Source organism: Hypanus sabinus, chromosome 3 (genome assembly GCF_030144855.1).
Source record: "Hypanus sabinus isolate sHypSab1 chromosome 3, sHypSab1.hap1, whole genome shotgun sequence".
NCBI classification, from domain to species: domain Eukaryota; kingdom Metazoa; phylum Chordata; class Chondrichthyes; order Myliobatiformes; family Dasyatidae; genus Hypanus; species Hypanus sabinus.
Window position 1 is genome coordinate 158,349,847 of NC_082708.1, and position 27,537 is coordinate 158,377,383.

Genomic DNA, 27,537 nt, shown 5'->3' on the forward strand with positions numbered 1-27,537 from the left:
GTGGAGGAGTGGGCAGTGTTGAGGAAACAGACAGCCTGCAGAGATACTTAGATAGTTTAGTGAAATGGGCAAAGAAGTGTCAAATTAAGTACAATGTTAGAAAGTGTATGGTCATGTACTTTGGTGGAAGAAATAAACAGGCAGACTATTATTTAGATGGGGAGAGAATTAAAAATGCAGAGATGCAAAGGGACTTGGGAGTCCTTGTGCAGGATACCCTAAAGGTTAACCTCCAGAATGAGTCAGTGGTGAAGAAGGCGAATGCAATGTTGGCATTCATTTCTAAAGGTATAGAATATAAGTGCAGGGATGTGATGTTGAGGCTCTATAAGGCACTCATGAGACCACACTTGGGAGTATTGTGTGCAGTTTTGGGCTCCTTATTTTAGAAAGGATATACTGACATTGGAGAGTCCAGGAATGAAAGAGTTACCGAATGAGATACATCTGGCAGCTCTTGGGTTGTATTCCCTAGAGTTCAGGAGAATGAGGGGGGTTTTCACAGAAACATTCCAAATGTTAAAAGGCCTGAACAGATTAGATATGGCAAAGTTATTTCCCCTGGTAGGGGAGTTGAGGACAAAACTTCGGGATTGAAGGACGTCCATTTAGAACAGAGATATGAAGAAATTACTTTAGTCACAGGGTGGTAAATCTGTGGAATTTGTTGCCATGAGCAGCAGTGGAAGTCATTGGGTGCATTTAAGGGAGAGATAAATAGGTTCTTGATTAGCCAGGGCATCAGAGGTTACAGGGAAAAGGCAGGAGAATGGGATTTTGAGGAATAATAAATCAGCCATGGTTGAATGGCAGAGCAGATATGATGGGCCCAGTAGCCTAACTCTACTCCTATATCTCAAGGTCTTATGGTCTTAGAATACGAACTATGTTGTGGTTAGAAGACTATGTATGTGTGTTGGGTGGCGGGGAGAGGGAAGGGAGCTAGTTTTGTTGTTGTTATTTTGTTATTTGTTGTGTTCTATGTTGCTATGCCAAGCATTGTGTGTATATACTATGTTAACTTTGGAATAAGTGCCAATACATACAGGCTGCCATCAGCATACCCTTGGATGTACTGGCTGTTGATGTGATTGACGCAATTCACTCTACGTTTCAATGTACATATAATAAATAAACATAAGTGTTAAATCTTGATCCTGAAGCTTGAGTCATGGAGTCATACAGCACAGACACAGGCCCTTTAGCCTAATGTTTCCTTATTGACAGAAATGTCAATACACAAAGTGCTGGAGGAACTTTGTGGGCCAGGCAACATTTATGAAGAAAATTAACAGTCAAGGGGTAAGCTAGTTCCATTTGCCCCTCTAACATCTTTCCTACCACAAGTATTCTGCTAATATTCTGTTGTGCATGGAAATTAAGTGTGTGAATTCTTGCATCAGGTTGTCTTAAGTAAAAATGGGTATCTACAAATTGAAATAATTGAGTAGTCTGTATGAGTTTACCACTAGCAACCAAAGACAAATTTCTCACCTCTCACTCCTTATATTTAGCACCAATCTCCAGCTCCCAACAATGCTTTCCCTCACTCAGAAATTCTAATTGACACCCTATTATACTAAAAGATATACCGGTTTAAGAACTGACCTATTCTGTCAGCAGATTTTTTAATACAATACAGAATAAGCTATTGTAGAAGGTTTTAAATACTAACAACTGTGAAATCTGCTGATATTTACAGATCAAAGTTCAAAGTTTAAAGATCAGCAAAGTAAAGTAAGGGAACTGGACAAGATTTTATTGATATGACTGAAACAGTATCCTTTCAGAACTACAATTATGTCTGTCCTCAATAACACTTGGGCCATTAGGAATTGGCTATTCTTTTTCATTGAATGCAGAGTAATGTAAGGATCCTGGCAGTTGCACCGTTCAGTTCCATGATAAGCAATCTGCAATGTCAGCCCAACCTTGTGGTTCAAATGAATATTCTTAATTCCATATCAGATATACATGTTCCATGAAGAATCCCAATAGAATCAAATACTAAACTAGATCCAAAACAGTGTTTATCAAGTTATTCATGAACTTAACTTATTCTTGAGAGAGGTTTAGTTCAATTATGACTGGTAAATCATCAGACCATGAATAATTGCATCTTGGTCTGGTATGACAATTTGAATGCACAGGAACTTACGAAGCTACAGAGAGTAGTGGACTCCACCCAATCTATCAGGGGCTCATCCCTCCTTATAATTGATAGTACTACATGGAGGACTGTCCCAAGAAGGCAACATCTATCATCAAAGATCCCAATTATCCGAGCCGAGTCATCTTTTTCACAGCTACCTTCAGAAGCCTAAAGTCCCACACCACCAGGTTCAAAAACAGCTACTTCCCTTCAGCCATTTGGTTCTTGGATCAATCTGCACGGCCCTAATCACTACAGATTAGCAACACAGTAACCTCTTCGATCACTTTGCACTAAAAGTGAGCAGGACTACAACCAATTGCTGAGCAGGAATGCATGAAGAGAGCTACCTTTTCAATCAGGTCCGCATTCAAGATTCAAAAAGCAGAACTTCTCGGCAGCTTTTCAGAGTTAGACTGTGACCAATCACTGAGCAGGATTCATTAGAAAGGGCAAATAAAAATAATGCAAGTGCAAACAGAGCAGCCCTTCTTGGCGTGAACATTGTTGTGAGTGTGCCCATGTTTAGAGTGGCTTTGGCGAGATCGGGCTTGAGTGAGGTAAAGTATCTGGTAAGTTCCTCTTTTTCTTCTGAACTCTTCATTCCTCATCTGTTAGGGTGTAGTAGTCTAGAAAGAATGGCTCCAGGGGCAGTGTTTTATACCATGTGTGAGAGGTGGGAATTCTAGGAGACTTCCTGTCTCCTGGATAACACAGATACATCAAGTGCACTCTTCAGAGAACATGTTTAATAACTGGAGCTGCAGCTCAATGACCTTTGGTTCAAACGGGAGAATGATGAAGTGATAGACAGGAGCTACAGGGAGGTAGTCACCCCTACGTTGCAGAAGACAGGTGACTGGGTGACTGTCAGGAGAAGGAATGGAAATGCACAGCCAGTGCAGAGTTCACTGGTAGCCATTCTCCTCAGTAATAAATATACCACTTCAGATACTGTTGAGGGGGATGGCCTACCGGGAGAGCCTCCGTGACCGGGTCTCTGTCACTGAGTCTGGTGCTGAGGCTCAGAAAAGTAGAGCGGTGAAGAGGACTGCAGTGGTGATAGGAGATTCCACAGTCAGAGGAACAGACACAAAGTTCTGTGGGTACGATAAAGACAGCCCAATGGTATGTTGCCAGAGTTCAAGGATGTCTCAGATCAGGTCCACGGCATTCTAAAGGGGGAAGGTGAGCAGCCAGAAGTTTTGGTACATATTGGTACCAATAGTATGGGTAGAAAAGGTGAAGAGATCCTGAAGAGAGAATTTAGGTAGAAAAATGAAAAACAGGATCTCCAGGGTAATAATCTTTGGATTGCTGCCCATCCCATGCATCAGTCAAGGTAAGAATAGAATGATTTGGCAGGTGAATGCATGGCTGAGGAACTGGTGCAGGTTTATGGATCATTTGGATCTTTTCTGGAGAAGGTACGTACACTTGAACCCAAAGAGGACCAATATCCTTACAGGCAAGCTTGCTAGTGTTGTTCAGGAGGGTTTAAACAAATTTGGCAGGGGGATGGGAACCAAAGTGATTGTGTTGATAATCAGATAGTTTACAAACAAAAATAGTGTGTAATGAGACTGCTAGCCAGGAGAGGCTGAAGATAGGGCAAAATTGCAGTCAACAGGATGAGCTGCAATGTAAAAGGCTGACAATATCAAAAAGATTGAATACAGAACTGAATGTGTAATATTTGAATGGACGCAGCATACGGAATAAGGTAGATGAACTTGTAGCACAGTTACAGATTGCCATTTATGACGTTATGAGCATTACTTAAATCATGTCAGAAAGAATATCATAGCTGGGAGCTTAACATCTACGGATACACATTGAATTGAAAGGACAGGCAGGTGTGCATGGGGGAGGCGTGGCTCTGTTGGTGAAAAAGGAAATCAAATCATTAGAAAGAGGTGACATAGGTTTGGAAGGTGTCGAATCGTTGTGGTAGAGCTAAGGAGCTACAAGGGTAAAAAGACCCTGATGAGAGTTTTGTAGAGACCCCCAAACAGTGATAAGGATGTGGTCTACAAATTACAACAGGAGAAGGAAAATGCATGGCAAAAAGGCATTTCAACATGCAGGCAGATTGGGAAAATCAGGTTGGTGCTGGATCCCGAGAGGGGGGTTTCTAGAATGCGCATAAGATGTGTTTTTAGAGCAGCTCATAGTTGAGCCCAAAAGGGGTCCAGCTATTCTGGATTAGGTGTTGTACAATGAACCAGAATTGATTAGAGAGCTTAAAGTAAGTGAGCTCTTAGGGAAAATGTGATCATAATATGATAGAATTCACGCTGCAATCTGAGAAGGAGAAGCTAAAGTCAGATGTAACAGTATTATAATGGAGTAAAGAGAATTACAGAGGCATGAGAGTGGAGCTGGCCAAAATTATTTGGAAATGAACACTGGCAGGGATGATGGCAGAGTAGCAATGGATTGAGGTTCTGGAAGCAATTTGGAAGGCACAGGATCAATACATCCCAAGAGGGAACATAGAAACAATGAAATCTGTAGCACATTACAGGCCCTTCGGCCCACAGTGTTGTGTTGACCATGTAACCTACTCCAGAAGCTGCCTAGAATTTCACTAGCACATAGCCCTCTATTTTTCTAAGCTCCATATACCTATCTAAGAGTCTATTGAATCCACCTCTACCACTGTCACTGGTAGTGCATTCCACACAAAAACCACTCTCTGCTTGGAAAAATTTGCCTCTGACATCCCCCTTGTATCCCCATACTTTAAGCACCTTAAAACTATGCCCCCTCATGTTAGCCATTTTAGCGCTGGGAAAAAGCCTCTGGCGATACACACAATCAAAGCCTCTCATTTTACGTACCTCTATCAGGTCACCTCTCATCCTCCGTCGCTCCAGTGAGAAAAGTCCGAGCTCACTCAACCTATTCTCATAAGGAAAAAGTATTTTAAAGGAAAGATGACACTACAGTGGCTAACAAGAGAAGTCAAAGCCAACGTAAAAGCCAAAGAGAGGGCATATAAGGTAGAGATGGAATACGTACGTATGCTAGTCAATAATATTAAAGAGGATACCAAAAGTTTCATTAGCTACATAAAGTGTAGAAGAGAGGCAAGAGTGTATATTGGACAGCTGGAAAGCCATGCTGGAGAGGTAGTCTATTTTTTAAATGGAAAGAAACTTCAAAAATCAGAGGTACAAAGGGGTTTGGGAGTCCTTGTGCAGGATTCCCTAAAGGTTAATTTGCAGGTTGAGATGATTCTTATGGTATGAGAGTCTATGACCTGAAGACACATGCTCAAAGTAGAGGGTTGGCCTTTTAGAACAGAGATGAGGAGGAATTTATTACCTAGAGAGTGATGAATCTGCAGAATTTGTTCCAAGTCATTGGGCATACTTAAGGCAGAGATTGATAGATTTTTAATTAGTCAGGGTAATGAAAGGATGTGGGGAGGGAGAAAAGGCAGGAGATTGGGGCTGAAAGGGAAAAAGGATCAGCCACGATGAAACGGCAGAGCAGACTTCATGGACTAAATGGCCTAATTTGGCTCCTATAACTAATGGTCCTATGGTCTTAAAATGAACCTTGTTGTTTCTTTGTTCTAGTTGTGTTCTTTCTTGTAAAAATTCTGTTTAATTTGTGTTTAATGTATTCTTTTCTTGTGAATGCTGCTTATATAATGCCATATGCCTGCTGCAAGTTTTGCATTGCACCCGTGCATACATGTACTTGTGCATATGAGAATAAACTCAACTTTAAACTGGATCATTTTTAAATCACTGATGAAAGAAACAAATTCAAACCTTCCTTCTGAGTGTGGCTACTGACCTGGTTCACTGACTGTCCGTAGACCCTCTGCGAACCTTACTGCATTGTGACCAAAAGGGCTGTTACCCTTTGTCGAGATCCTCTTCAGGGTCTGTAGAGCTGTACGTGGATCATCATATGATCCAGGAGCTGGGGTGATCGACTTCTCTGATAGAAACCTCTGGTGTGATAGAGAGAAAAAATTACCAGCTGTGTTGCAGTTGCCACCATATTAAATTGTCCAAGGCCTAAAAAATCTGCAGATACAAAATGTGGGAGGTAACAAAAATAAAGTAGAGAAATTTCCACATTGACAAATGGGAAGACAGTCAGGCAATTACAGATATCATATGGCTGGCAGTTTAACTGTTGATAAAAAAATCGATGAAGTGAAAATCAGTTTATTCAGCCCTATCGCTGGTTCAGTTCAGCACCTCGATGATCAACTTAAAAGGATCAAATTCAGATCACAGCCCAGCAAATGATATGTTTTTCAGGTTAAAAGGACTAAGTTTAAAGTCTTTTACACATTTCGGCAGCTGAAATGAGTTACCAGGGTTCGTAGAGGAAGCAGGTAGTTTTATGGAGTTTAAAAGGCTTTCAGATACAGACATAAATGTGAAGGGAATGGAGGGATATGGATGATACACAGGAGGACATTTAGAATAAATTGATATTAAGATCAGCACAGCATTGCCAACTGAATAACCCATCCGGTGCTGTACTGCTCGATGTTCCAAAGAAAGAAAGTGAAAAACAAAATACTGAAAACGGAGGCAGAAAAAGGATAGAGATACTCAGCCGGTCAAGAAACATCTCCGGAGAAGGAAACAGCTTTAATGTTTCACGGCAACGACCGAGGAAAAGTTACAAGTCACACTTGATGGAGTTCAGAAAGACGAGGGGAGGGAGCTCATTGAAACATACTGAATACTGAAAGGTCTGGGCAGAGTGGATGTGGAGCTGGTACTTCCATTAGGAGGATAGCCCAGGATCTGAGGGAATAAAGTAACAGCCCTTTAAAACTAAGATGAGGAGGAAATTCTTCAGCCATAGTATAAGTAAATCTATGGAATTTGCTGCCATGAATGATTGTGGAAGCCAAGACAAAGAGTTCGTTTAAGGCAGAAAGTGATAGGTTCTTGACAGTAAAGGTGTTAGAAGTTATGGGGAGAAGGCAGGAGAATAGGGTTAAAAAAAATCAAACATGATTGAATGGCAGTGCAGACACGATGGACCAACTAGCCTAATTCCATTTCTATAGCTTATTTTATGGTCTTGTTTTAACCTGCTGAGAAGGGGCAAGGGGGGGGGGAGTAAGCAAAAGGGAAGGCTGTAATCTTGTGAAGACATGACGAGACTTAATGACATAAATGATAAAGATGGCTGATGAGATAAGGAGGGATAAACTCTTCAATCATCACTCGCACTGGACTTCCACAATGAGCAAGTATTCACTGCTGTCTGAGCAAGCAGGTACCATCCTAAGAATAAATGTTGTCCATGCAGAGGAAGCACATCTTTAGCAACACACACAAAATGCTGCAGGAACTCAGCAGGCTGGGCTGTATCTATGGAAAAGAGTACAATTGACGTTTCGGACCGAGACCCTCCATTGGGACTACTTGTTTGGAGATGAGGGAGGAGGTGCGACTTCCAGTACTCCAACCTCCGGTAATTCTTTTGCCCCTCCCCATTCCCTCTTCTTCAATTTCCCACTCTGGCTCTTACCTCTTCTCCTAAAATGCATATCACCTCCCATGGTCCACTCTCCCCTCCAATCAGATTCCCTCTTCTCCATCTATTACTTCTCAGCCCCTTACTCCATTCTCCCTCCCCCACCCACCTGACTTCACCTATCACCTTCCAGTTACCTCCTTCCCTTCCACTCACCTTCTTATTCTGGTATCTTCTCCTTTCCTTTCAAGTCCTGATGAAGGGTCTCGGCCTGAAACATCAACTATTAATTTAAATCCATAGACGCTGCTTGAACTGCTGAGTTCCTCCAGCATTCTGTGTGTGTTTCTCTGGATTTCCAACATCTGCAGAATCTCTTCAGCCCATACAACATAGCAGCAGAATTAGGCCATTCAGCCCATCATGTCTGCTGGACCATTTCGTCATGGTCCATTTTTCCTTCTCCCCATATCCCACCATGCCCTAATCAATCAAGAATCTATCAATCTCAACCTTAAATATACATACAGACTTGGCCTCCACAGCTGCCTATGGTAACAAATTCCACCCATTCACCACTCTCTGGCTAAAGAAATTCCTCCTCATCTCCATTCTATACGGATGCCCCTCTATTCTGAGGTTATGTCCTATGGTCTTAGACTCTCCCACCATAGGAAACATCCTTTCCATGTCCACTCTATGAAGGCCTTTCACCATTTCATAGGTTTCAATTAGGTCACCCCTCATTCTTCTCAATTCCAGTGAATAAAGGCCTAGAGCCTTCAAACTTTTTCATATGACAAGCCATTCAAACTTGGAATCATTCTTGTCAAATTCCTTTGAATCCTCTCCAGTTTCCGCACATCCTTTCGAAGATAAGGGGCCCAAAACTGCTTACGCATTGGTGAGGTCTCACCAATGTTTTATAAAGTCTCAACATTGCATCCTTGCTTTTATATTCTAGTCCTCTTTAAATGAATGCTGACATCACATTTGCCCATCTCACCAGACTCAACCTGCAAATTAACCTTTAGGGTCTCCCAAGTCCTTTTACGCCTCAGTTTTTTTTGTATTTTCCTAACACAGACAGTGGCAGCCAACCAGAAAAGGCTCCCTTTATTCCCTCTCTTTGCCTCCTGCCTGTCAGCCACTGCTTTATCCATGCTAGAATCTTTCCTGTAATGCCATTGGCTTGCACCTTATTAAGAAGCCTTACGTGTGGCACCTTATCAAAGGCCTTCTGAAAATCCAAACATGCAGCATCAAGTGATTCTCCTTTGTCTATCCTGCTTGTTATTTCTTCAAAGAATTCTAACAGATTATTTATCAGGCAAGATTTTCCTTTGAGGAAACCATGCTGACTATGGCCTATTTTATCATGTACCACCAAGTAACCCGAAAGCACATCCTTAACAATCGACTCCGACTTCTTCCCAACCACTGAGGTCAGATTAACTGGCCTATAATTTCCTTTTTTCTGCCTCTCCCCCTTTTTGAAAAGTGAAGTGACAATTGCAATTCTCCAGTCTACCGGAACCATTCCAGAATTTAGTGATTCTTGAAAGATTATTACTAATGCCTCCACAATCTCTTCAGCCACCTCTTTTAGAATCCTGGGGTGCACACCATCTGGTGCAGGTGACTTATCTACCTTCAGACCTTAAGTTTCTCTAGTAATGGTAACTTCACACACTTCATGCCCCTGACACCTGGATCTTCCACCATGCTACTGATGTCTTCCACAGTGAAGACTGATGCAAAATACTTCTTCAACTCATCCACCATTTCCTTGTCCCCCATTACCCTCTCTTTTACACTTCATGTATCTGAAGAAACTTTTGGTATCCTCTTTAATATTATTGTTTAGCTTACTTTCATTTTCCATCTTTACCTTCTTAATGACGTTTTTGCTGTCTTCTGTTGGTTTATGAAAGCTTCCCACTCCTCTAACTTCCCAATAATTTGTGGTCTATCATATGCCCTTTCTTTGGCGTTTATGTTGGCTTTGACTTCTCTTGTTAGCCACATTTGTGTCATCTTGCGTTTGGAATACATCTTCCTCTTTTGACGTATATATCCTGTACCTTCCAAATTGCTTCCAGACACTCCAGCCATTGCTGCTCTGCCATCATCCCTGCCAGTGTTCTTTTCCAATCAATTCTGGCCAACTCTTCTCTCATGCCTCTGTAATTCCCTTTACTCCCTGTAAATCCGATACATCTGACTTCATCTTCTTTTTCTCAAAATTCAGAGTGAATTTGATCATATTATGATCATTTTTCCCTAAAGTTTCTTTTACCTCAGTCCACTAATCAATTCTAGTTCATTCCATAACACCCAGTCCAAGATAGCTGTTTCCCTATTGGGCATAGCCGCAAGCTGCTCTAAAAAGCCATCTCATCAGCATTCTCAAAATTCCCCATCTTGGAAACCAGCACCAACTTGATTTTCCCAATATACCCAACATACTGAAATCCCCAATGACTATTGTAGCATTGCCCTTTTGGCATGTATTTTCTATCTGCTGTTGTAATTTGTAGACCATATCCTTTTTACTGTTTGGTGTTCAGTATACAAGTCCCGTCAGGGTCTTCCTACCCTTGCAGTTTCGTAGCTCTATTCACAATGATTCAACACCTCCCAACTCTACGTCACCTCTTTCCAATGATCTGATTTTGTTTTTTCACCAACAGTGTATGCCACACCCTCCACTTTCCCGCCTGTCCTTTCGATACAATGTGTATGTTTGAACATTAAGCTCCTAGCTATAATCTACTTTCAGCCATGATTTGGTGATGCCTGCAACATCAGACTTGCCAGTCTGTAACCGTGCTACAAGTTCATCGACCTTATTCTGTAACCTGTGCACATTCAAATATAACACCTTTAATTCTGTGCTCTCCCTTTCCGTTTTTGTCCACTTTTTACATTGCACTCATCCTGTTGACTGAGATATTGCCCTATCATCAGCCTCTCCTTGCCTGGAGTCTCACTACACACTGACTCTGTTTGTAAACCAACCACCTCGTCTTCAGCACTATCACTCCAGTTTCCCTCCCCCTGCCAAATTAGTTCAAACCCACCCAAACATCCCCAGCCAACCTGCCAGCAAGGATATTGAACCTCCTCGGGTTCAGGAGAGGGGAGGAGAGGGGAGGGGAAAGGGAAGAGGGGAGGGGGGGGAGAGAGAGAGAGAGAGACAGAGAGACAGAGAGAGAGAAAATCCCTCTTGCTGATTGGTCACTCCTCCAATCAGAAAAACTGCTGCAAAACTCTTGTGTTTACATATTCAAATGTCTTTTGAAGGTTCTTATTGCACCTGCTTCAAACACGTTCTCTGCGCTCATTCCCCAGATGCAACACCCATGCATGAAGAAGTTGGCCCATGGGTCTCTTTGAAATCTTTTACCTCTCATGTTAAACCTACACCCTCTAGTTTTTATTTCCCTTTCACTGGGAAATAGACCTGGTACATTCAACCCTCATGATCTTATACACCTCTATTCAGTCACCTCTCAGTCTACTGCACTCCGAGGAATGAAAGTCCCAGCCTGCCCAGCCTCTCCCTGTAAATCATGCCTTCGCGTCTAGTCCTGTTATAGGATTCCAGTACAGTCAAAGACTTCAGACTCTGTCTCCATTAGCCAGTATTGAATCAGAAGCCAATGAAGACTGAAAATAGAAAATTAATCAATGAAAGAAATTTATATGAAGTGTTTTGCAGAAGCATAATAAAATCTCATCGCCTTTTTCACACAGAGTGTGCTAGGTATATGGATCGAGCTATCAGATAAAGTAGTGGAGGTGGGTATAGTAACAATGCTTAAAAAACACTTGGTCAGGTATAAGAAAGGAAAGGCTTAGAGGGATCTGAGCCAATCACAATCAAATGGGCAATTTTGTCAGCATGGGCTAGTTGGGCCAAAGGGCCTGTTTCTATGCTGTATAACTCCATAATTCTTATCTTAAAGAGTTTCATAAATCAACATTTCAGAATGATTTTAAAATCATTATGTAGAGTGACAGAACGAAAGAGAAGTCAGTGGTGCTGCATCAGAGGTCCAGCAATCGGGGTTTGATCCTAACCGCTGGTGCTGTCTGTGTGGAGTTTGCATGTTCTCCCTGTAACCACGTGGGTTACCCCAGGGTGCTGTAGGTTAACTGACTGCTGTAAATTATCTCAAGTGTCAGTCAGTGGCAAAAAGATTCAAAATGAAATTGAGGGAAAATAAGGAGCAGTTGACAGGGAGATAAGGGGAGGGGAGATTGCGCTATTGGATTTCTTTCCCTTGGACCTGGCGCAAGGGTCAATGGGGTTAACGGCATCTTTCTCTGACTTAGGAGTTAAAGCAGTAAAACCACTGCCAGAATTCATTAGCATCTGTAAGCAAGCCAGAAACTTCTTGGCAGAACCAAATAGTTGTATAGATGCCTGAGATTTTTTCTGATTTCCATCAGAAAAGCAAAGTGAGACTAAGGCACAAATCATATTCCAGCATTAATTTATAGCATCTCACACTGTGCCCAGAGATTGAAGACACCAGCATGCTGTTGAGTTATGGTGGTGCAGACCACCATACGTTAGCTGTGAAAGGGCAAGTTGCAATTTTCTGTCATCAGTGAATCAGCCTCAACCTAGATACGAAGAAGTCTGCAGATGCAGGAAATCCGAGCAACACGCACAAAATGCTGGAGGAACTCTGCAAGTCAGGCAGCATCTATGGAAAAGAGTAAACAGTCAAGTTTCAGGTCAAGACCCTTCATCAGGACTGGAGAAAAGACGACAAGTTAGAGCAAGAAGATGGGGGAGTGGAGAAGAAGTACAAGGTGGTAGGTGATAGATGAAATCAGGACAGGGGAAACCTCCTCCCTCACTTCTATTCAGGGCCCCAAACAGTCCTTCCAGGTGAGGTGACACTTCTCCTATGAGTCTGTTGGGATCATCTACTGTATCCAGTGCTCCTGGTGTGGCCTCCTGAATATTGATGAGACCCAACATAGGTTGGGAGAATGCTTCTCCAAGCACCTACACTCCATCCACCAGAAAAAGCAGGGTCTCCCAGCAGGCACCCATTTCCCATTCCCATTGCAACATGTCAGTCTATGGCCTTGTGGTGAACTACATATACCTGTCTGGACACGCCCCCCCCCCCCCACCTGCTCCTGTGGCTCCTCCCACAGACCCCTGTATAAAGGCGATTGAGGCCGGAGCCCGGCCTCTCAGTCTCCAGGATGTAGTATGGTGGTCACTCACTGCTGGTTCCTTCTTCCAGTCAATAAAAGCCGATATCTCGCCTTTACGTCTCAGAGAGAGTTATTGATGGTGCATCAGGCCTCCCATACTATTGCGATGAAGCCACACTCAGGCTGTAGGAGCAACCGTCTGGGTAGCATCCAATTTGACGGCATGAACATCGATTTCTCGAACTTCCAATAATCGTGCCCCCCACCCCGCCTTCACCATTCCCCAGTCCCATATCCCTCTCTCACCTTATATCCTTACCTGCCCATCATCTCCCTCTGGTGCTCCTCCCCCTTCCCGTTCTTCCATGGTCTTCTATCCTCTCTAATCAGATTCCTCCTTCTCCAACACTTTATCTCCTTCACCGATCAGCTTCCCAGCTCTTTACTTCACCTCTAACATGCCACCTTGCACTTCTTTCTCCCCTCCCTCCAACTTCTTGCTCTGACTTCTCATCCTTTTTTCCAGTCCTCAGGAAGGGTCAGGGCTTGAAACGTCGACTGTTTACTCTTTTCTATTGATGCTGCCTGAGCCTCGGTCTAAGTTCCACCGTTACCTATCAGGCAATTTTATGCTGGGGTCAGTGCAAATCTTTACAGACGTCAAGTTTTTGTTAATCAGCCAGGTCATTTCACTTAGAAGAGAACATATTACGAATTTGTTGTCATTACGTAACTAATTATTTTGCACATATGTTTTACTAAAAGCAGTGGTAATTGCTGAGTACCCTCTTACATCTGCAACAGACATCCCATCTACTGGCTGATTTGGTCATGTGATCACCACTGTAAACTCCAGTAACTCCCCGTACCCAAATCTTCAGCACTAATGGTAATTGTTGCACAACTAACATAAACCATGTTTTTCTTTTACTTTCTAAATTAAAGCAGCTGAAATAACACACCCACAAACAGAATGTTTAAATTATATTTGGAGCTGTGATAACTGCTTTCAACTGCATCCTTTTCTAAGTTTCAAAATTTCATCTCAAAATGCTTTGTGGATCAGATACAAAATCAGGAAAATTTAAGTTCTGGAAGACCAACATTTCAATTCCAGGCAAGGTAGAATCTAGTTTGATCATTAAGAACATAGAGTGGAATTACAGCTGACCCCAGCTCGCCACTATAGCACATTGGGGAGCAGAAATGCACACTAACAGAATTCACAAATCACTTTCAAAATGTCTGGAATGTGAAATAATAATTTTCTCATGCAAAATATATGTGAGAAGATTTTTTTTTTGGCATAGATGCAGTGAAAGCACCTAGTCTTTTTCTCAGGGATGATGTACTAAAAACAAGAAGTCATCAGTTTAAGTTCCGAAGTGAGAGATTTAAAAGGGGCATCAGGCAAAGGGTGATGCATACTTGGAATGACCTGTGGTTGACGCAGACACTTCAGCAAAATTTACAAGCCATCTGGAATAGTGCATGGTTAGGAGAGCTGTAAGTCGAACATAGGTAGATTGCTGGGCAATCAACGTGGATGATTTGAGCAAAGAGCCAGTGGTTCGATAAGTCGAGGCTTCCTTTGTCACTGGGTAATAGGGTGCAGCACACAAGGCGCTGGAGGAATTCAGCAAACTAAGCAGAATCTATGGATGAAAACGGACAGTCGATGTTTCAGGACACGACCCATCATCTAGACTGATGACGGGTCCAGATGAATCTGCAGAGTTACACCTGCACTTCATGGCTCACTCAGAATTTCAGCATCTGCAGTCTTCTTGGATGGGGGTGTTGGGGTACAGTACTGGGTGTCGGGCGAAAGGGAGGGATGATGGTCGGATGCCTGATCAGTCAGGCTGGAGGTTCAGAGAATGGGATATCCAGGAGGTCACAGGACTTTGCATGACTAGGCTAAATGGATATTAAGGAGTTCATTGATCATAGAATTCAGGGTAATTGATACATTAGAGTTGGGGTCTAATATAATTGTTGTTAAGTGGGCACTGGAACTGATCAAAGTAGGACCAGAACTGCTCAGGGAATTGGGTTGAGTATGGGGGTTAGGATCTGAAATGAAGAGTTGTTGTCCAAAGGATGTAAGTAGGGTGCTGTAGCAGAGCAGATAAGTTACTGAGCAAGCAGCCAGGATTCTGTATCACTGATCCAGAAACACTAGCACATTCCACCAGAGTAAATGGGAATTTAAATTCACTATATCAAATAAATCTGGAATTAGGATTTGTTTTACGAACAGTAACCACAAAACTATTTAAAGCCCAGCTTTGCAGTTTTGCTGTTTTGTCTTCATTGCAGTATTTATTGTTGTATTTATTATTACCATGTATACTGTTTACTGTACAAACCTCACAAGAGCCAGGAATTTTATTGCACCCAAGTGTTTATGGCAATAAAGATTCACTAGCATCTCATTCACTAATGTCCTTCAGGGGAGGAAACTCAGTGACTGGCCCATTCTGGTCTCTTTGTGACGCCAGTGTAGTTTTAACTGCCCCCTGAGTTCGAGGGCATTTAGGGGTGGGTAATTAATGCTGGCTTTGTAAGTGATGCCTAAATCCTGCAATCATTCCATACTTGAAGTGTGCTAAAGAACCATAATTGTTTCGCTAACACCCAAGTGACCACTTCTGGAAACATCATGCACCAATTTCTCTGGCAGGACCAGAAGCACCTGATCACATTTCCAAACGGATGTAATTCAACTTGAAAATGATTTCAATCACATTCCATTACAGAGGGACAGAAAGAACAATTTTCATGCATACAGCAAGAAAATAAAGATTCTGTGGGTACATCGCTTGTTCACTTTTTTGTAAATTAACGTAATGCATAAATTTACACAATTCTTTTCAGAATTTCCAAAGGTCAACCCCTCCACTGATACTGTAAGTGTTTAAGATATACAGTAGGTCTTGATTTTTTCGCTCCCTTGTTGGTCTTCAATTACCAACTCCCAGTGTAAAGGAATTGTCTTAACTTCTGATGGCTAAAAGGTCTACACTCAAAGCAATTGACAATTGCTGCTTTCTGCACACTTACTCACTTCTTACTGCTTCGGTAAAGCGATCAACATAATTAAAAACTCCACCCACCCTGGACATTCTCTCTTCTACCCCATGTCATCAGGCAGAAGCTACAAAAGCCTGAAAGCACATCCCACTAGGCTCAAGGAGAACTTCTATCCAATGGTTATAAGACTATTGAATTGGGATGATGCAATAAAGGAACACTGTACAAAAGCATGAACTCTTCACTTCACAATCTACCTCATTATGACTTTGTACCTATTTGTCTGGCTGCACTGCACTCTCTCTGTAACTGTAGCACTTTATTCTGCATCCTCATATTGTACTGCCTTGAAATTATCAGAAAGGATGTGTCTCAAGTTAGTACCCTGTACCACCTAAAAATGATGGCATGAAAGCAAAGATTTCCACTGTACCTCAGTAGATGTGGCAATAACAACACAATTTACCAATTTAAAATTGTGATGTATCTATGGAATTTTTTACCCCAGAGGGCTGTAGATAGTCTGTCAATGAGTTCCTTCAAAACAGAGATCAACAGAATATTTAACATTAAGGGAATCAAGGGTGAGCGAGATTATACATGATTGGAGGAATTTAGCACTGAAATAAATGATGAGAATAGCAATGGCACAAAGGGCGTCTACTACATTTGTGCCTAATGTCCTTCCTTTCAGTATAAAACATTGGATCAGGAGCAGGCCATTCTGCCGTGCTCCTTCATTCAATTAAATGGTGAGACATCCAAAAGGGAACAGCATATACCCTTTAAGATTCTGCAGCCCATCGAATTTCAATCTCAATCTCAAAATAATAAATGTATGTATAGCCTAAAAAGTTCTCTTGTGATGAAGAGTTCCAGCCTTACAATTCTGAAAGGATGCAAGACAGCACACCAGTTAGTGGGACACTATTAAGCTCGGAACGTTCTGGAGTTCAAAATTCAACTTTGGCACCAGGTACAAGGTGTTCTCCTTAATAGTGCATGGGTTTGCTCCAGCTTCCTCCCACAGTCCAAAGAGATACCAGTTGGTAGATTAATTGGACATTGTAATTTGCCCTGTGATCAGGCTAGTGTCAAATAGGTGCGTTGCTGAGAAGTGCAATGCATTGGGCTGGGAGGGCTTGTTCCATGCTCAATCTCCAAATAAATAAGGAACACAGACAAAATTCTGACTTTTCGATAGGTGCTGCCTGGCTTGCTGAGTTCTTCCAGCATTTTGCTTGTGTTACTTTGGATTTACAGCATCTGCAGATTTTCTTGTGTTTGTGTCTCTCCTGAGGAATAGCTTCTTGACATCAGCTTTCAAAAGTCCAATTCCACTTTAAAGTGATGTCCATGTTTAATCTACTCCCATCAGATACAAAACGTTTTTCTCTGTCTATTTGTATAAATTAACTCTGCATTTTGTGCACTTTGAAGAAAGAAGAAAGATCAGCTTCATTTATTACATGTACATCAAAACATTGAAACATACAGTGAAATGCCTCATTTGCATCAAATCTAATCAGTGTGGATTGTGCTGGGCAGCCCATGAGTATTGCCACACTTCTGATGCCATTATAACATGTCCACAGTTTGCCAACCCATACATCTTTGGAATGTGGGAGGGAACTGGAGAACCAGAGGAAACTCACACAGTCACAGGGAGAATGCACAAACTCCTTACAGACAGTGGTAAGAATTGCAATCTCATTTCACAGACAGTTCTGTAAAACGACATGCTAACCTCTACATTACACTTAGCCCTTAATCTGCGGTAAGGGAGCAGTAGTGACTATGTTCTTACACTAGTAATCCAGAGGTCTGGACTAATAATATGGTGACATGAATCCAAATCTCAATCCTTGAGAGTTGTTGAATTTAAATCTGGAATTAAATGCTTACATCTGCAATGGGAACCATGTTGTTCAAATTCAGATTTGTTGCTGTCATTGTTGTTTTCATGCCAGGAACATTAGCTTTTTGCAGCAGCAGCAAAATACAGTACATTACAAGATGAGGACAAGCATAAATTAACACAGAATTAAATTAACATAAATTATACACAATTTACACATGTATAAAATAAACAAGAAAATAAACATAACAACACTAGTGCAAAATTGAGAGGGAAAAAATTCAGTTCAAAGGAGTGTTAGGATTTAGATCATGGTAGTGATATTATGTTCAGTTTTGGGCATTATATCTAAAAAAAATTGATGAGCTGGTATTGGAGGTTTACGAGAATGAATCAAGGAATGAAAGGGTTAACTGTATGAGGATCATTTGATGGCTAACAAAGTTGGGGCAGACTGAGATGGTAAATCAGAAATTGAGATTGTGGGGAAACTGGGAAGAACTATCAGTAACTATATCCTATCGATAACTGGGAAGAACCCTGTCATCAGGTGTGAGGTACTCTCTGAGCTGCTATACCTGGTGCAGGTGTGGCCATCCCTGCTTGGGAATCACCCTTGCTGGTTTCAGGTTCATCTAGGGAACCAAGATGGAGGGGGTCAGACATGCTACAATGCTCAAGTCCCTGGACAAAGGGAGCAAAAATGTCCCCAAAGTCACCCCCACCCTAATGATCACCTTTGTGTGTGGCTGCATCAGGCTATGCATGGGGCCCAAACATGTGGGCACCGAGTACCACTGCATGCCAAGGTTCCTTCGGTCCCCAGTGCTGTGATAAATGGATCTGGCCCCATTGCCGCACAACATCCCAGTCAGTTGGATGTTGCTGAACTATCTGTCCTTTGTGGAAAGGTTCTTCTTGACTAACACCTTTGACCACAACGCCATCAGGCAGTGATCAGTATGGAACATCCTGCCAACAATGCAGGAGAAGGGTTCGATGAATACTGTGAGGAGTTTCCCTGAGCTCTCCAGACCACTTGGCAGAATGTCTCATCACCAGGTCTCACCAAAGGCACCAAGACCTTGCCTGGCTGGCAGTGAGAGGGGCCCTCCCAGTCAGACCCTTCCTACATGCCCGGAGAATCACTCCCACTGCCCACGGGATGACTGTGGTGGGGAAGAGACAGCAGCTCATCTCTTTACAGACTGCAGGTTTGCAATGAGTGCCTAGAGAAAGGTCGCGAGACTCGAGGGGCCGAGTGGTCTACTTCTGCACCTATTGTCTATTGTTTCATCCCGAGCAGCTGAGTGGCAGATGACTCTCGGATCTACAGACTCTTCCCAGGGACACATACAGATGCAAACACAACGTGCTGGTGGCAGATCATCAACTTGGTAAAAGACGCTCTTCAGTCTGCTTGAAACTAGTTGGTCTACCAGCACATTGAGACATCCATGGAAGAAGAATGCTGACTGGCACATTCCAGGCTGCATGATTGAATGGTGGAGGAGACTCGAAGGGCCGAATGGTTGACATCTGTTCCTATATCTTATGGTCTATATGCTGAGGAGCGCACTGAAGCTTGGAGCGGCCAGTGCAAGGGCTCGGTTATGTATGGTTCTTCTACTGGAGAGAGAGGGGACGGGTGGCAGGGAAAAGGCCCCTTAATTATTATAGTATTTAATGTGCCACCCCAGAGTGCCAATTGAGTGGCAGCAGTACTATTAATGTGTATAAAACTAACAGAAAGCAATGAATATGTATGCAAAGAATAAAAAGGTATTGAATGGTTTATTCTTGTATTTTTTATTATGAATAAAGCTTATTTTTCGGTTTAAAAAAAACATTTGATAGCTCTGGGTCTACACTCGCTAGAATTTTGAAGAATGGGGGAGGAGGGAATCTCATTGAAACCTATCAAATATTGAAAGGCCAGGATAGAGTTGATGTGGAGCGGATGTTTCCAATAGTGAGAGAGTTTAGGACAAGAGGGAACAGCCTTAGAATAGAAGAGCATCCCTTTAGGACAGAGATGAGGAGAAAATGTTTTAGTTACAGGGTGGTAAATCCGTGGAATTCATTACCACAGAGGGTTGTGGAGGCCAAGTCATTGCGTATACTGTATTAAAATTGGAGCTTCAGAGATTCTTGATTTGTATGAGTGCCAAAGGTTATGGGGAGAAGGCAGGAGAATGGGTTCGAGAAGGAAAATTAAATGGAGGAGCAATTGACTCAATGAGCCAAATAGCTAATTCTACTGCCACAGTATGTCATATCATCTATGGTCTAAGACAGTGGTCCCCAATCTCCAGGCCGGCAATCGGCAATCACCTCTGATCTGGGCCGACATTTACATGCCGGGCGGCACCTAATTAATTAGCTTGTTTATTTCAGCTTTTTTCTTAAAGATGTGCTGGGTGTGCTCTGGCTACCGCTGCACCCCTGCATGCTTCGCAGCCTGGAGTTTGGGGACCACTGGTCTAAGATATATGAAGTATTTTGAGGGAAAGCAAAGATATAGTCTGAGGCAGTGTTATTACATAGTCTAAGCAATATTAAGATATAGTCCAAGGTAGTGTAAAGATATAGTCTGAGGCCATATTAAGATATAGTTTGAGGTACTGTTAAGATATAATTCAAGACAGTGTTAAGATATATCCGAGGTAGTTAAGATATATTCTTAGGTATTCAGGTATAGTCTGAGATTGTTTTAAGTCCTATCTGGCTTCACCCATGCCTTTTAAGGAAGAAAATCTGCCAACTTCTTCACTCTGGCCTCTAAGTGACTTCCTACTCACAGAACAGAAGTTGACTCTGATGCATCTTCTGAAATAACCCGGCAAACCGCCCAATTCAAATGAACTTTTAGTAACACCAGCTGTGAATGAGTAACAAGAAAAAGCACTGGATTTATTGAGCATCTTTCACGTCCCATAGTATATTAAAGCAACTGGAAAAAAAATGAATGGACTGTCAGTATAAAGGCAAATTATATATTCCAGAGCTCAAGGAAAGGAAAAGCATCTTTGACAGCTCTGTTGCACCAAGATTACCAGAGGGAAAACAGCAATTAGCTTAGTGTGCACTTCTTAAAATAATATTTTCTGCTTAGTGTTAGAAAACTTATTAGCACCCACTTATCTGATAAAGGCTAACCCATGTAACAAGGGTAAGAGCAAAGCAATTAACACAAAACACTTAAACAGTTGAATAACTAACCATGTTCATGCAAAAGGATTTCATGAAGAGCATTTGAAAAGGAAACAGGCTTTTTTGTTACCTTGGTCTGAGACAAGAATGGAGGGTGTAGTGGAATGTATTTATTCAGCAGACTTGTCTTTTCGCTAAACTGCCCTTTTATTTCATATTTTGCAGGTCCAGGAAAGCCCTTCAAGGAAATTGAGAAGATTTGAAATTAATTCTCAACACAAACCAAGGAGTCCTCAATATAGTACAACTTCCAGAGGCACATACAGAAGTGCTTGTATGAGAACACTTCAGATCTTAGAATAATAGGACATTTGCTCAAGGGGAGGGCAAGTGTTAAAACATAGCATATAGAACATAGAGCAGTACAGCATACAACAGGCCTTTCAGCCCCTTATGTTTTGCCGATCTTGATGCCAATTTATACTAAATATCTTCCTCCTAAGCATTATCCATATCCTCCCATTCCCTTTATAATTATGGCTCTGTTAAAAGTCTACCTGCTTCCACTAGTACTGTAACCCATTCAAGGCACCTATCACCCTTTAAAAAATGTACCCCTCATATCAACTTTAAACTTCCCACAACTAATGTTAAAATATGTCATCTGGTGCTTGACATTTCTACCCTGGGGAAAAGATTCTCACCATCTACCATAACTATGTTTCTCATAAAGGTAAAAAAAAGCAGTTGGTTTCATAGAGTAAATATTTTCTCCTCCTTGTAGAGAGATCACTTTAAAACATCAGCAGTCAAAAGTTATCCCTAAAAAGGCATTTTCATGCAACACAAAATCTCATGGAGGAATTCAGTAGTTGAAGTGGCAACTGCAGGGGGAAGGGGGAAAAGTAATTATTGACATTTCAGGTCAAAACCCTACATAAGATATTGTATTCCTCCAGATTTCAGCACTTGCACTCTTTCGTATTTCCAAGGTATTTTCATGTTTGACATACAAACTGCATAAATTCTATTTAACAAATGCCATTAAGAGAGAGACACAGAGAGGCAGATCGACGTAGGGAATTCAAAAGTTTACAGTCCAGGTAACAAAATACCTAGACTAGCAGTTGGGGGAGTGATGGAAGTCAAGCATCTTCTTGAGGGCTGTGAGGTAGAGTTGTTGGAGCTGATATAACATTAAACATTCTTCAAAACTAATTCATTAACATTGATGTTTTTATAAAAAGGCAAGAATTTCTTTGTTTTTGTGGGCTTCCTTCAGCCCCAGGAGACACGAGAGATTTGAACCCCGATGCAGGGTTTCAACCTAAATTGTCGACAATTCCTTCCCTTCCACAGATTCTGCTCAGCCCATTGAGCTCCTCCAGCAGATTATGTGTTGATCTTTCGACCCCTATTCATTGAACTGCATCACCATTTATATCAATTTGTCCATCCTAAGGGAAATGGGCAAGGGCTCCTTTTATTTCCCATCCCTGATTGCCCTGGTGATGGTGACTGTGAACTGGCTTTATGAACCAAAGCGGTGTGTGCTGAAGGCACTCCCATAGAGGCCTGCCTGTGCAGAGCTGCAGCACTTAGATACAGTGACTACAAGACAGAGCCTCATCCCTTATTGTAAATGTAAACTGTATTCAGTTACAGATGGAGTCATGTCCATTACTAACATCAGTAAAATGACACCTGTCGCTCAATATCATTCATTGAATTTTCAATTATTTTGAGTCAGTGCATTACTTACATGAACCTTACAGTGAACAATTATTAGAGACTATAAAAATACTCTGTGAATTTTATGCACACAGTATTTGAAGACATATTTAAAGAAATACCACTTCCCCTTGGATGAAAATAAAAAATGCAAATGCTGGAAATCTGAAATAAAAACAGAAAATGTTTGAACCAGGCAGCATCTGTTGGAAGAGAAATAGTTAATGTTTCAGTGTGTCTCTGACCTGAAGTCATCTTTTTGTATCTTTCCACAGATACTACCTGATCTGCTGGGTGTTTCGAGTATTTTCTGTTTTATTTCCCCTTGCCTGAGCAGTTACACTATCTTTCCTGGATCTGCGATTTGTCCACAATAAATATTGCTAGGGACAGACAAGGACTGGTAGCCTTGCCAATGCATCATAGAGTCACAGAGTATGAAAACTTATCCACATCATCTGTGTATCCCAGTGGGCTAGTCCCATTTGCCCATATTTGGCCTATATCCCCCTAAAGCTCATCAATCCATCCACCACCCCTTTGCGTGAAGAATCTACCCCTGATATCCCCCTTAAGTCTCTGATCTTAAAACTATACCCTCTTGTTTTGAGCACCCCCTCCCTGAAATAAAAACTATTTGCTTCCATCCTGTCTTTGCCTTTCATGATCTTATCAGGACTCCCTTCAGTCTCCTGTGTTCCAGGAAATGACAAACAGATCCCGAAAAGTGAATTTTTAAAAAAACATTTAGTCTGTTCTTTGATAGTAATTGCACCTATTGATGCAGAATAGCCATAGCGCATGTCCCAGCTCTATCCGACATAATTGCTTAACTCTGGCTGAAAGGATGCGTAATGTGAAATACAAGCCAATTTTTATTGGGTAGAATGAATGTCCTCATAAGATTATGGAGTAACTCAACGGGTCAGATTACATCTATGGAAAGAAATGGATAGCCAATGTTTTGTGCAAAGACTGAAGATGGTTCAAGTTGAGAGCCTTCATTTTGACTGCATCTGAGACCCGAAACATTGACTATCCAATTCCCCCATGGATACTGGTTGACCCTTAGGGATCCCTCATCACCTTCTGTGTCGCTCCAGATTCCAGCAGCTGTAGTGTCTCAGGCCTCTTGTAGTACTGGCAAAGTAACATATTAAATAGAACAAGCCTACAATGTTCAGCCATGGACAGAGAGATAATTGTCAGCAGTGATGGAGCTTATGTTAGACAGGTTAGAAAATCCAACAAAGATCAGAAGAGCAATACACACAAAATACTGAAGGAACAATGTATGGGGAAAGCAGGAGGCTTTGTAACTATCAAATTTTCAATAAGTTCCTTTCCATTGAAGGCCTCATAGGCAACGCACACAAAATGCTGGAGGAACTCAGCAGGACTGGTAGATTCTATGGAAAAGAATACAGGCGACATTTCAGGCCAAAACCTTCTCCAGTCCTGTTGAAGAGTCTGAGCCCGAAACGGCGACTGTACTCTTTTCCGTAGATGCTGCCTGGCCTGCTGAGTTCCTCCAGCAGTGCATGTGTTGCTTTGATTCCCAGCATCTGCAGATTTTCTCATTGTTTGTGAAAGATCAGAAGAGGTCAAGAAAGTTGTAATTCGGACTGACATCCTGGGGATGATGGTGTGCAGCTAAGTGACAGCCATAACACTAAGGTCTTGACATGTGCTGTTAAACTACATATGGCATTCAGATAACCCAGGTCGTGCGGTGTACAATAAGCAAGGTTTCTTGGCATAATGTTCATGTTCCAGCAATTGCTGTACCAGGGCAGCACAGCATCATTTGTACTAAACAAGAGATGGACGGTGGCTTTGTGTTTGTGTGTATGCAATGCTCCTTAGCACCATGGGTCACGTTCACTGACAACTCAATGTATAGTATACTGAAAACTGTGTAGCTTGCGAGATGGTAACAAATCCATAGAAAGACAAATTATGGGAACTGTCTTGTATCATTACTGCTCACAAAGGTCACAAAATCAGCTAAACAATGACTTTAACATAGACCAACAAAAGAAACAGAAGATTGGAACAGTATATTAAAGTGCAGAGGATGCAATATTGATTCTTCCTCACTGAGCCCAGCCTTTGACCAAGAGAAAAGAGTGTGATTCATATATTCTTAAAACACACCATAAAATAAAGTGTTTCACTTGTTCTGTGTGTCAGTACTCATATTCATGTGTTTTATGAGAGAGGATGCAGAAAATTAAACAAGTTTGCAGTGCATTTGTGGGTGGGGGTTACTGTAATACTGAAGTTTCAGAAAAAAATCAAACACTGTATCAACAGCTACTTAAAGATCGTTGTAATTATATTGTTGTTATCTCAGAAAACAGCTGAGGGTCAGACACTTCACCAAACAGCTATACCCCAGCTACAAATACCGACAATAGGTAACAACATTCATGCCGGCTCTGTATAAATCTGATGTCTTCTGCTCTGATTCATAATTTATGAATCATTTCGTAATTTTCACAAATTCTATTGTATTTATTTTTCTTCCTGTAAATGCCTGCAAGAAAATGCATCTCAATGTAGTATATGGTAGGTAACATTACGTACTTTGATAAAAAGTTTACTTTGAACTTTGAAATCTATGAATTTTCAGCCTTAGTTACAGAGCATCCTCAGCTTTCTAGAGCAGAGAACTCATAAACTCCGCTGGTAGCATAGCTGTCAGCACAATGCTGTCACAGCTTGGGGCATCGGAGTTTGGCAATCAATTCCGGTGCTCTCTGTAAGGAGCCTCTGTACATGCTCCCCGTAGAATGTGCGGGTTTTCTCTGGGTGCTCCAATTTCATCCCACAGTCAAAAAGTGCACCGGGTAGGTTAATTGGTCACTGTAAATTGTCCCGTGATCAGGTTAGAGTTAAACCGGGCTGTCGCGGCTGGCTGGGTAGCACAGCTCGAAGCACCAGAAGGGCCTACTCAGTGCTGTATTGCTAAATAAATAAATACAATTTTTTTTTAAATTCCTCATTTCAATCCTCAATGGATGACTTTGTATCTCAAGACTCCGTTGCTGAATTCCAGACTGCCCAAGCAAAGAGTTTCCTGGCATCTTTCCTGTCCTCCTAAAGCAGGAAATTCTTCTGAGGTCTACTACTTCCAACTACTTATTGGGAACATAAGCAGGTTCAATTCCCAATCTGTCACATAGAAAACTGATTAGCACACAAATGGCTTATTTCTCAACAGCTCTTAGTTCGTTCGGACCGTCCTGCCTACATCTGAATGAGAATCAGAAGCAGATTTATCATCACTGACTTAGAGGAAGTGAAAGTTGTTTTGCAGCAGCAGTATGGTGCAAAGACATAAGACTGCTATAATTTACAAAACTAAAGGGAGTAGTGCTCTGAGGTTTATGAGCCATTCGGAGATCTGATGGCGGAGCTTCCTAAATTATTGAGTGAGGGACTTCAGGTCCCTATAGCTGCTCCTTGAGAATATCAACAAGAAGAGGCCACCTTCTTGCAACAGAAAGCAAGCTCATGATATTATCACTAATACATTCTCTGTTTTAAGACAACAGTTTGCTGGGGTATTATAATGAAAAAGCACTTGCATTTACATGGTGCCTTTGGCTTAACAAAGCATACCAAGGCACTTAGCAAGAGGACTATTGAATACAACGTGATTCAGAATCACACAAGGGGGTATTAAACCTTTGTCAAAGTGGTAGGTTTTAAGAAACATCTTAAAGAAATACTGTTAGGGAAAAAATCTATTGCAATGTAACAAAAATAGTCCCAAAAGTATGAAATAATTTCAAAAGAGTAGCCTGTGGAAAGCTGAAGCAAAGGAATATTACCATCATAATTGCTCTGTATTAACAAAACTCTATGAAGTAAAAATCATTTCATTTTAACAAATGTACTTTTTCAGAAGTAATGTGCCTGTTAGAACCAACTGGGATTTAAGCCATTTCCTAAATGCTGCCAGCAAAACTCTAGGTAGGTTGCAACAAATGCAGCTATTAAGTGTGCAATATTTCTGTAGAATGTTCAAATGACACTAAGACAGAGCGCCCAAGGCAAATTCTCAGCACTAGAGCCAGCTCTGTGTGAGATAGCGAGCTATATGTCCCTAAGTAGGACATCAGTGCCTGGTTCCCAGCTGGACCCAGAGGGCAGTGCTGCCAATAATGACCCATCTGTTAACCACCAACACACAGCAAGCAATTTCTAATGAAGACAGATGGGGAGGACCCTGGACCGCAAGGCAGCAGGATACTAATGAAACCATCTAATGGTCACTACCTGCCTCTTTGGACTGATTGATGACCACAACATGAACTTCAAGGAAATGCACCTGACATTATTCATTGATTAGTCATAGGGGGTTGGTGGCAGGGGGAACAACAATATCCTTCATGTTGCCCTTCTCCGTTTCTGAAAAATGCCATATTTAATTCTACCCTTCAGTCATTTACAATAACCTTGCACAGATTCTTTGGCATTGAACCTCTGCAAAGAGTCCATTCCTTATAAAAACTAATTGCTTAAACTCGTGGAAATGACTTGGAGAATGGTATGTTGTTACAATGTGAACGTTATTATACGTAACATTTTATTAAATAATAAGGTAACTTAATAACCTTACATGGAATATTAATCAATACTGCACAGGAACAGGCCTTTCAGCCCATTATCTGCTCCAAACACGATGCACAACCCCTCTTAAATACCACCATTGTTTCTTCTTCCACCACTACCCCTGGTAGCAGTTTCCAGGCACCCACCACTATCTGTGTAAAAATAACTTGCCCATACATCTCCTTCAAGCTTTCCCCTTCTCACCTTAAATGCATGTCCGCTGATATTTGACATCCTACCCCGGGAAAAAGATTTTAACTCCATACCCTAACTATGCCTCTCACATTTAAGAAAAAAATTCTATCAGGATTTTATCATCTTCTTTATGTTTCTA

The 27,537-nt window shown here is 41.7% G+C and overlaps 1 protein-coding gene across 2 annotated transcripts in view; it reads right to left on the minus strand.

Annotated features, from left to right (window-relative positions):
• Positions 1-27,537, minus strand: part of stpg2 (sperm-tail PG-rich repeat containing 2) — a 591,496-nt gene that overhangs the window by 328,516 nt on the left and 235,443 nt on the right. For both annotated transcript variants that reach the window (XM_059965434.1, XM_059965433.1), the window contains exons 7-8: positions 20,980-21,087; positions 5,963-6,122 (exon numbers count right to left, since the gene is read on the minus strand). In XM_059965434.1, coding sequence (XP_059821417.1) covers positions 5,963-6,122; positions 20,980-21,087 — 268 coding nt within the window. The remainder of the gene's footprint in view (positions 1-5,962; positions 6,123-20,979; positions 21,088-27,537) is intronic.